The sequence below is a fragment of the Epinephelus lanceolatus genome, chromosome 22, assembly GCF_041903045.1.
Source record: "Epinephelus lanceolatus isolate andai-2023 chromosome 22, ASM4190304v1, whole genome shotgun sequence".
Classification (NCBI taxonomy): domain Eukaryota; kingdom Metazoa; phylum Chordata; class Actinopteri; order Perciformes; family Serranidae; genus Epinephelus; species Epinephelus lanceolatus.
In genome coordinates, this window is record NC_135755.1 from 15,247,093 (window position 1) to 15,258,241 (window position 11,149).

Below are 11,149 nucleotides of genomic sequence, written 5' to 3' on the forward strand. Positions count from 1 at the left end.
AGAAAGTAATTTGCCTTCAGTTTAGCAAATACTGAATTATTTTTTTAACAGATATTTAACTAATGTTAACTTTTTTAAAATGTCTTTGTGGAGCTCTGGTACCTGTTGCACTGTCCGTGTCTGTAACGACTAACAACCAGTCCAAGCTACATTTCTGTCCTCAGCAACTGTGTGTTCAACATGTAACCAGAACAAAAAGGGATTGTTCCTGTTGCAAAAGGTACCATTGATATGAGAACTAAAACCACAAGAGTTTCACAAGACAGAGAGAAAAAGTATTAAATCAGAATTCGCAGAGGAGAATGATTTAGACTGACAGGTCCGTCACTCTACGTCAGTACATGATATCCTTGTCTTTCCCCGTCTGACTTCATTCTCAACCTACATTAGAAAATTATTTGTTCACACAGACGAGTGAAGGATTAGCTGGGAAACATCACATTTATTTACTTTACATGGGGCTACAGTTAATACTGACTTATGTTAAATGTTTGCTGAATGTGTTAGTATCTCTTTAAATGGAGCAGATGGAGCAGATGGCAGAGATAATGATCACATAACCCTGTTTGAGCTCTAACAGCTGGTGTGTTCCACGTTTTATTTCCCAGTTGCTCTTGGAAAGAAGAATAGAGTGACTGTAAACAAACTGTTACCAGTGGAAATCGCCAGTTTTGGTTCAACGCTGGAAGTTCCACCCATAATTCATGCAATGTGTCACGGGGGCTAGGAATTATGTCCCTTTTTCCTCTTTGATCCATGCTTGCAAATAGCAACACAGAGTTTTGCATCTTCCTGTGAGATCTGTGAGAACTGTTTAGAAAAAGTGGTGTCAAAAAAAAAAAGCCTCTTAGCAATCGGGAAAAATTTCACAATGGATAGTGATGAACCAATAAAGGGTTAAGTTTGAAGCATGACTGAAAATGGATCTAGGTGCTATGTTTGTGAAGAGGAGACAGGAAGTGGTGAGGAATTCTCTGGCGCGACAACATAACCCTTCCCCCGAGGGAACCACATCTGCAGGGCTTCTGTCCAGCTGCCGGTGTTGCAGAAAGTCAGTAAGATGTCAAACACTGTAAACAAAGAGACAGACTCCATCAATAACAAACACAAAATAGTAATCAAATTATAATTTAATAAGGGCTGCAACTAATGATTATTTTTATGATTGATTTCAAGATTAACCATTCAGTCTATAAAATGACAGATGATAGAGAAAAATGTCTTTTAATGTCTCATTTGGTCAGTTCAAAACCCAAAGATATTTAGTTTAACATGAGTAAAACAGAGATAAAAAAAAAAGACAGTTGGCAATAAATCGATTAGTCGACTAATCATTGCAGCAGATGGCTCACCTTGATTAACAGCGAGGATCTTTGAGTGGAAATTCTTGGCGTTGTCTTTCTTCACCATGTACTCGTCTATGGGCAGCCTCGCTGTGTGGACCCTCAGCTCTGTGGCCCTCGAGAAGCTCAACTTCTACAGCCGAGAGACAGCAGCAAATAAATAACATATCACACATGCACCGATATAATCTCACCTAACTGTAGTTATTCCACTGCAGTAATAATGAAAGCTGGATTTAATTTGGCCTGAACACAAAATAATGTTAATCTTATGCCGATTAATTAAAGAAAACCAACATCCAATCAGTCATATTTAATTAGCTGATCTAGTTGTTGCTACGTGACGTCTGTGTTGTGTCTTAATGTGTAATACCTTCTGGATGCTTTCATCCACGAGGCCCCCGAGGACGTACACCTTGTCGGCATCCACTGTTTGTAGAGCTGAAATTAAAAAACAGATATTTAGAAAATAGTAGCGAAGAAAATCAAACAGTCACTTCCACACAGTGAGGCATACATCTAATCAATTAAACACTAGTATCAGATTGGTACTTGGTATTGGACGATACCCAAAGCCCAGTTATCAGTATTGAGACTGGTGCATTCCCAATGTAGACATAGGAATATACATACGACATTATAGCTTTGATCTGAAATCTGATTTTTTTTTGTCTCTGTTCATTTAGGTTTTTATTAACTTTAAATTATCTCTGTGTTTTAGTATGTGTAATTTTGAAAACATCATTTAGTGAAGTGCTAGTGGTGGTATTAACAGTATGAGTAGTAAAAGTTGAAGTGGCTATACTGATGATCAGTTATGAATGTGGTTAGAATGCGCCCTCTGCTGGCCAAAAGATGTATTTCAACTAAAAACCTTTTATAAATATACAATTTAAGCCCTCTGAGAAGTTTGTCCTCTCCACTGAGACAAATCATTCAAACCTTCTTCAGCATCTGGTGTGAGGTAGACGACAGTTTCTGGAGGGAAAAGGTCCAGGCAGCTTTCTTCTGTTATGTCCATCTGAATTAAAGAGACACATTAAAAATAATCAGACTTTGTTGCTAAATATTCAAAGTATCCATGGTCCAGATTATGTACCATCTTATGTATTCAGTTTTAGGGTTAAAATAACACTTAAAATATTTGTCTACTGGTTCATTTCAAAGCCTTTAACTTGGACAAACAAAACTACTGCAGAGATTTTGAGCTTTATCTTCTCTCTGAGGAATATTAATGTGTCAGTGTACAGTACAGGCCAAAAGTTTGGACACACCTTCTCATTCAATGCATTTTCTTTATTTTCATGACTATTTACATTGTAGATTCTCACTGAAGGCATCAAAACTATGAATGAACACATGTGGAGTTATGTACTTAACAAAAAAAGGTGAAATAACTGAAAACATGTTTTATATTCTAGTTTCTTCAAAATAGCCACCCTTTGCTCTGATTACTGCTTTGCACACTCTTGGCATTCTCTCCATGAGCTTCAAGAGGTAGTCACCTGAAATGGTTTCCACTTCACAGGTGTGCCTTATCAGGGTTAATTAGTGGAATTTCTTGCTTTATCAATGGGGTTGGGACCATCAGTTGTGTTGTGCAGAAGTCAGGTTAATACACAGCCGACAGCCCTATTGGACAACTGTTAAAATTCATATTATGACAAGAACCAATCAGCTAACTAAAGAAAAACGAGTGGCCATCATTACTTTAAGAAATGAAGGTCAGTCAGTCCGGAAAATTGCAAAAACTTTAAATGTGTCCCCAAGTGGAGTCGCAAAAACCATCAAGCGCTACAACGAAACTGGCACACATGAGGACAGACCCAGGAAAGGAAGACCAAGAGTCACCTCTGCTTCTGAGGATAAGTTCATCTGAGTCACCAGCCTCAGAAATGGCAAGTTAACAGCAGCTCAGATCAGAGACCAGATGAATGCCACACAGAGTTCTAGCAGCAGACCCATCTCTAGAACAACTGTTAAGAGGAGACTGCGCCAATCAGGCCTTCAAGGTCAAATAGCTGCTAGGAAACCACTGCTAAGGAGAGGCAACAAGCAGAAGAGATTTGTTTGGGCCAAGAAACACAAGGAATGGACATTAGACCAGTGGAAATCTGTGCTTTGGTCTGATGAGTCCAAATTTGAGATCTTTGGTTCCAACCGCCGTGTCTTTGTGAGACGCAGAAAAGGTGAACGGATGGATTCCACATGCCTGGTTCCCACTGTGAAGCATGGAGGAGGAGGTGTGATGGTGTGGGGGTGTTTTGCTGGTGACACTGTTGGGGATTTATTCAAAATTGAAGGCACACTGAACCAGCATGGCTACCACAGCATCCTGCAGCGACATGCCATCCCATCCGGTTTGCGTTTAGTTGGACGATCATTTATTTTTCAACAGGACAATGACCCCAAACACACCTCCAGGCTGTGTAAGGGCTATTTGACCAAGAAGGAGAGTGATGGAGTGCTGCGGCAGATGACCTGGCCTCCACAGTCACCGGACCTGAACCCAATCCAGATGGTTTGGGGTGAGCTGGACCGCAGAGTGAAGGCAAAGGGGCCAACAAGTGCTAAACACCTCTGGAAACTCCTTCAAGACTGTTGGAAAACCATTTCAGGTGACTACCTCTTGAAGCTCATGGAGAGAATGCCAAGAGTGTGCAAAGCAGTAATCAGAGCAAAGGGTGGCTATTTTGAAGAAACTAGAATATAAAACATGTTTTCAGTTATTTCACCTTTTTTTGTTAAGTACATAACTCCACATGTGTTCATTCATAGTTTTGATGCCTTCAGTGAGAATCTACAATGTAAATAGTCATGAAAATAAAGAAAACGCATTGAATGAGAAGGTGTGTCCAAACTTTTGGCCTGTACTGTATATCAGGGTGTGAACAATAATAGTCACCATGTAGTTGAGGAAGCCTTCGTTCATTCGAAGGCACTCTCTGTAGAGACGGCTGTCCTCTCTCAGGTCCGTCAGGAGGAGGTGAAATGGTCGAGTTGCCTTCTTGTTCGAGCCGTACAGCCTTCTTAACTGGCCGGCCAGTCGACTTATCTCCTGAACAGCACAAACACACACACAGTTCAAGACAAGCGAAACAAAGGCAGATGTATCTCTGTAGAAAACCATTTTAGGAAAGAAAAACCAGTTGTTTATGTGGAAGCCCGTTTCAGAAATGAGTTAGCATCCCAAATTATTGAGTCAGTATCTGAATAAAGACTTAAAATAATGAGTTAGTATTTCAAAATAAGTTAATATCTCAAAATTGTGACTTAGAATCTGTATATAGTGACTTAGTATTTCAAAATAATGACAATATCTCAAAATAATGACTTTGTTTATTAAAATGAATTAATATCTCAAAAAAGTGACTTAGTATCACAAAATAGTGACTTAGAATCTTTTTTGAATTTTGAGATACCAAGTCACTATTTGAGATACTAACTCATTATTTTGAGATATTAAGTCACTATTTAGTCTCTTAAAATAATGAGTTAATATCTCAAAATAGTGACTTAGTATCTTAAAATAGTGGCTTGAGTCTCTTAAAATAATGAGTATCTCAAAATAGTGACTCAGAACTTTTGAATAATGACGTAATATCTCAAAATAATGACTTAATATCTCAAATTAATAAGTTAGTATCTCAAATAGTGACTTAGAATCTCTAAATAGTGACTTAATATCTCAAAATAATGAGTTAATATCTCAAATAAATGAGTTAGTATCTCCAAATAATGACTTAGAATCTCAAAATGTGTTCATATCTCAAACTAATGAGTTAGTATCTCAAAATAATGACTTTGAATCTCAAAATAGTGACTTAGAATCTCTAAATAATGAGTTAATATCTCACATTAATGAGTTAGTATTTCAAAAATAATGGCTTGGTATCTCAAATTAATGAGTTAGTATCTCAAAATAATGACTTAGAATCTCAAAATAATAACTTAGTATCTCGAAAAATAATGAGTTAATATCTCAAATAATGACATAGTATCTAAAATGAATAACTTAGTATCTCAAAATAATGACTTGGTATCTCAAATTAATGAGTTAGAATCTCTAAATAGTGACTTAATATCTCAAAAATAATGAGTTAATATCTCAAATTAATGAGTTAGTATCTCAAACTAATGACTTAGAATCTCAAAATGAGTTCATATCTCAAATTAATGAGTTAGTATCTCAAAATGACTTAATATCTCAAAATAATGAGTTAGTGTCTCAAAATAGTGACTTAGTATCTTAAGATAATAGCGTAGTATCTCAAAAATAATGAGTTAATATCTCAAATAATGACTTAGTATCTAAAATGAATAACTTAGTATCTCAAAATAATGACTTGGTATCTCAAATTAATGAGTTAGAATCTCTAAATAGTGACTTAATATCTCAAAATAATGAGTTAATATCTCAAATTAATGAGTTAGTATCTCAAAATAATGACTTGGTATCTTAAATTAATGAGTTAGAATCTCTAAATAGTCACTTAATATCTCAAAGTAATGAGTTAGTATCTCAAAATAATGACTTGGTATCTCAAATTAATGAGTTAGAATCTCTAAATAATGACTTGGTTTCTCAAATTAATGAGTTAGAATCTCTAAATAATGACTTGGTATCTTAAATTAATGACTTAGAATCTCTAAATAGTGACTTTATATCTCAAATTGATGAGTTAGTATCTCAAAAATAATGACCTGGTATCTTAAATTAATGAGTTAGAATCTCTAAATAGTGACTTAATATCTCAAATTAATGAGTTAGTATCTCAAAATAATGACTTGGTATCTCAAATTAATGAGTTAGAATCTCTAAATAGTGACTTCATATCTCAAAATAATGACTTGGTATCTTAAATTAATGAGTTAGTATCTCAAAATAATGATTTAGTATCTAAAATGAATAACTTAGTATCTCAAAAATAATGACTTAGTATCTTAGAATAACAACTTAATATCTCAAAAATAATGACTTAATATCTTTAAATAGTGAGTTAGTATCTAAAGTTAATGACTTAATATCTCCAAATAATGACTCAATATCTTTAAATAGTGACTTAGTATCTAAAAATAGTGACTCAAAATCATGAGTTAGAATCTCAAAAGATTGACTCAGTATCTCAAAATAATGAGAAGCAATTTGAAAATTAGAAATTTTCTTGAGATAATGACTGTCATGTCTCATTATTTTTGAGATATTAATTGATCATGAAATATGTAAATCATTATTTTGATAAAGTTTCTCAGTTTAATGACTTACAGGATCTTTTGTTCATCACACTGGGAAAACCCCAAAAGGGCTTCCACAGTTTTGAACCCTCTATATTCTTGGAATTAGTCTCTGAGAGTTTCATGGTGCAGTTTTGTGGCACCTACCTTGTCAGACATGCTGTCTGTCATACTCAGGTCAACACAGAGTTTGAGCCCTGTAGACTGAGCTTCAGCTAAACGCTCTTTGGTGATTGCTTTCATGACCCGTTTGGTCAACTGAGGATTATCTGCGCCGGCATCTGTATGACGAAAACACAGGGAAACACTGCATGGCTCTGACTTTTACCTCCAGTCTCCATCATTCAAAGGCAAAATGTGTGTTTAATTCACTTCACTGGATCTGTACCTGACTCCTGCTCACGGTTGAGCTTCCTTCGCTGCTTCTCTTCTTTTCTCTTGCTTTTCTTCGCTGCCAGCTGCCTCTCCCAGTGACGCTGCTTCCTCAGTACATTTTTCTGTTCATTAACAACAACAACAAAAACGATTAACAATGCAGAGTGACTAAAGACAGCTACAGTATTTTAAGACAACTCGCATAAATAACTGGGATACTACATTAACAAATTGTTTTATTTATTCATCAACTATGAAAACCATCTGTTTTAGGAGGAAACCAGGCATCTGTGTAAACTTTGGTTGGCTTTTAGCTTGTCAGCGATGGTTTTTTAATCTTGTTTGAAAGGTTTTGACAATATTTTAGAAGCCAAATGGTCTTAAAAGTTTCTGAAATGATGGAGAACCAGATATTATATCAACCAAAGTAATCTTAAAACCTGAATATGACCTAAACCAAAATTAAGCTACCGACAGCAGGATATCATGAATTTAGAATATTGAGTTATGCTCAGATGGACTCTCATGAATACAATCCTCTAGCCAGCTGGCAGGAGTTTGGGAGGGAGATGTTGCAATATTCTTCCTAACAAAATCCCTTATTTGAAGGAGTTTTTTGACTGCACATCAGACCAGAAATCAAACAAGATCATTTGTGTGAGCTGTGATGCTCAGATCATTTGTTGCTTTCTGTTTTTTTTTTGATGCACCTTTACACTTGTATTTGGCTGTTTTCAGGTTTTTCCAGTTTTTAGACTCATATGTTTTTTCTTTTCTTTCTTTCTTTAATATTTTATAGCATCAATAATCATGTAATAAATAACGTAACACTATGATAACTTTAGGTGCTACCCTGGAGATTCATGTAAGTGTAAACAGGTTTTAAAGTTATTCTTGTTTAAAATGAGAGTAAACAAACTTACTGAAAACCCCGCAGCTTCTCTCTCTGGCCTGTCCTCCACCTCAGCCGTGTCCACGTCTATCTGAAGCAGATCCATCTCCTCTGAAACTCCATTCAGCTGCTTTTCACACTCATCTGAGCTGTTATGCGCCATCTGTTTGCTCTCCACTGGATCTATTAAATGTAGTTATTTATGGCATTTAACAGACAAAAAAAACATATTTAAACAGATATCATGACGCCAGATGTTTTCAAGATCGTAGTTTTATCTGAAATCCAATAAATAACACATTAAAAGCAATAAATAAGTGACCGGGAGGCAGGAAAAGAGGAAACATACCCGGCTTCAACGCTTCCATGTGAGCGGCGCATGTGAATGACGTCAGAGTAAACAAAGGGGAGGGGGCAGGGCCAAAAGGATGAATGTTAGATTTTAAAGGAAATAAACAACAGGAGTCAGTACAGCCAGACATAAATCAAATATTGGGTAGTTTGCCTTGTTTGTGTGGCGTTTTAAAAAAAATTATTAAAACAGACTTTGGGTCAGTTCCTGTGTGGAAGTTACATTTCCACCAACCGCCAGCAGGGGGTGGTATAACACTGATATAACGCCAAATGCACGGGCACATTATAATCTGTATTATTCATTACTTAATACCACTAATAAGATGTAATGGAGTTTCTGAAAAGGAATTTTTTTTGCTGCATTAATTCTTCTTAGAAAAACATAAGGTACATATGCATTATTGTACTGCTTCATGTTTCATTTATTTATATATCAGGAAGATGCACATGAATCGACATTACTATAAAGAGAAACATATATGTGATGGCCAGCAGGCTGATTTTCAACTGTAGTCATGGGCAGATTATAAGACAGTAGGCCCCTGGGCACAGACTTTAAAAAGGACCCACAACTTCTCCGACATATAAGTCAGAGACACAGACTTCATGGTGGTTTTTCCTCTTGTTTGTTACTGTTGTTTTGCATCTCTGTGTAGTCATTACGCGTCTTTGTGTAGTTTTGTGGTTTCTCTTTGTGAAAATTCTGATCATCTTTTTATCTTTGCAGCTCTTGTCTGCACGTTTGTTATTTTTAATGGTGATTTTTATTAATTGTAAGTCATTTAGTAATTCATTTTACCTTTTATATTTTTTTTCTCTTTAATCTTTTCTGTATCCTTTGCTATGTTTTTATATGTTTCTGTAAAGCACTTTGAATTGCCCTTGTGTATGAAATGTGCTATACAAATAAAGCTGCCTTGCCTTGCCTAATTCTGTGTGTGGCCATGTGTCTTTTTTGCCCACTGTGTGTCTCTTTTAGTAATCTTGTGTCTCTTTTCAGTTTCTTTGCATGACTTTGTGGTCTTGTTGTTTGTCTCTGTGGTCATCTTGAGTCTCTTCCTGGTTGGTACATGTTCATTATAGTAACATTTCGCAGGTGAAGGCCAGAGGAGGCCCCTGACACTTTGAGCCCTTGGGTCTGGGCCCCCTCTGTAATCCTTACATTACTGTAGTCCTTTGGTGAATACAATACATCAACAATATCCTCTGTTCAGCACATATAGATGTGCCAACAAGCAACATTAAGCAACAAAATAGAGCTGAGCAATATTGATTATAGCCATATTTTGAAGCATGGACGTACGCAGAGCAGCAATAAGACAAAAATAAGATACAACAATTATAAAGAAGATCTTGATAAGAATGTTAAAAGATGCAGTTACAAGTTAGTAAACTTGTGATATAACATGACAAACATATAAGCCATGCAGCCTGGGGTTGTGAGACAAATCTGTAGAGGAGCATACCAGGTTGTTATACAGTTGTGAATATGACAAACATACACGTTAGAGTTATATTCTGAAACAGACAGTCTGTGCTCCACATAAAGAAAAACTGCAATTTACCTTTTAAATATATTACCACTCACTAACAAGGTTAAAGAAAAGGTGGGAAGAAGAAAAAAAAAGAGGAAAGGAGGTTCGTATTTATTCCTTTTTTAATTTTTATTTCAGAAAGGACACATCTACACTTATTTTTGTTAACTGCCTCCTAACAATGTATGTAATTTATTGTCTTCCACCGACAATATATAGGACTTAAGCTTTAAAAAAATATATAGTATTTATTTATTTATTCACTTGCTTCCTTACTTTATAAACGTTATCTTCCTGTCTTGATATTATTTTTTTTGTTTTATCTTTTAACTTCGTAAATGTTGTCTTCCTGTCTTAATATTTATTTATTTTAACTTTGTGACCGTTATATTCCTGTCTTGATATTTTATTTTATTTTATTTATTTATTTTAACGTTGTTAACGTTATCTTCCTGTCTCGATTACGCATGCGCGAAGGTGCGCGATTTCTGCAAGGGAGGGACATTTTACCGTATTTACCTGACGGATGGTGAGTAAATCCTCTAGGTTTTTGTTTTCAAAGTACTGTTGCTATATCTTAACATTAAATCTAGTTAAAACAGTTTGCAATATGTGCATCGTTTGGGGTTTTCTTTGAAGCTGTAAAGTAATGTCAGTTATTGGCTGAAAGTTCAGACGGTTAGTCAGTTAACGGTACACATAACGTTAGCTAACGTTAGCATCACCGTTATCCTGTCACTATTCTGAAGGTTGTCGCGTGAAGACACTTATAGTCACAGTCTTTATAAAACAAATGGTGGTTTTAACATGTTTAGGATAAAAAGATGAACCGTCATATTCGGTCTGTCTTCAAATATGTGTTAAGTTCGTAGGTGGGCCGACCGACATTGCTAGCTGGTGCTGCGTAACCTCCTCGCGCAGACTTACGTAACCCGTACCTACAGGGTACAGTTACAGGCACTTTAATACAAATATTTTGGGCCTTTTAGACAATGCTAATCTTTTACTCAGTGATAATGCAACAGTAATAACAATGAGCTAATACGCTGTGAAACTATTGTAATACAAACCGTTACGTTTATGTACTTTTAAATTATGATTTTTACGAAATGCAAATGAACATTGGCATAGAAGAAGATTGCACCATGTAGTTTAACGAGAAAACTTCAAATGAGCAAGAAAATATGTCCCCCAACTGTTCCTAAAGAAACTCTTAATAGCTTTAAATATTTTGTTGCAGTGTGATAAAGTTGTAAACTGCGCCCTGTATAATTTTAAGACTTAAACATGTCTCGTTATTTATCGCGATATTTAGTCACACATGGGAACTATGGTGGAACCTCGTTTGTCGTCGGAAGCCAAAACGCGGTGCACACTTAGCCCGTCACTATCTAGCTCCTCTTAACGTTAAAGTG

At 35.9% G+C, this 11,149-nt stretch overlaps 1 protein-coding gene across 1 annotated transcript; it reads right to left on the minus strand.

Moving 5' to 3' along the window:
* Nucleotides 1-422: 422 nt before the first annotated feature.
* Nucleotides 423-8,227, minus strand: trmt10b (tRNA methyltransferase 10B). The gene is made up of 9 exons (XM_033651911.2): nucleotides 8,195-8,227; nucleotides 7,877-8,028; nucleotides 6,967-7,075; nucleotides 6,726-6,859; nucleotides 4,249-4,401; nucleotides 2,286-2,364; nucleotides 1,717-1,784; nucleotides 1,353-1,476; nucleotides 423-1,070 (listed from the first exon to the last, which is right to left on the minus strand). The coding sequence occupies exons 1-9, from the start codon at nucleotides 8,211-8,213 to the stop codon at nucleotides 934-936; spliced, it is 975 nt and encodes a 324-aa protein (XP_033507802.1). The 5' UTR covers nucleotides 8,214-8,227; the 3' UTR covers nucleotides 423-933.
* Nucleotides 8,228-11,149: the final 2,922 nt, after the last annotated feature.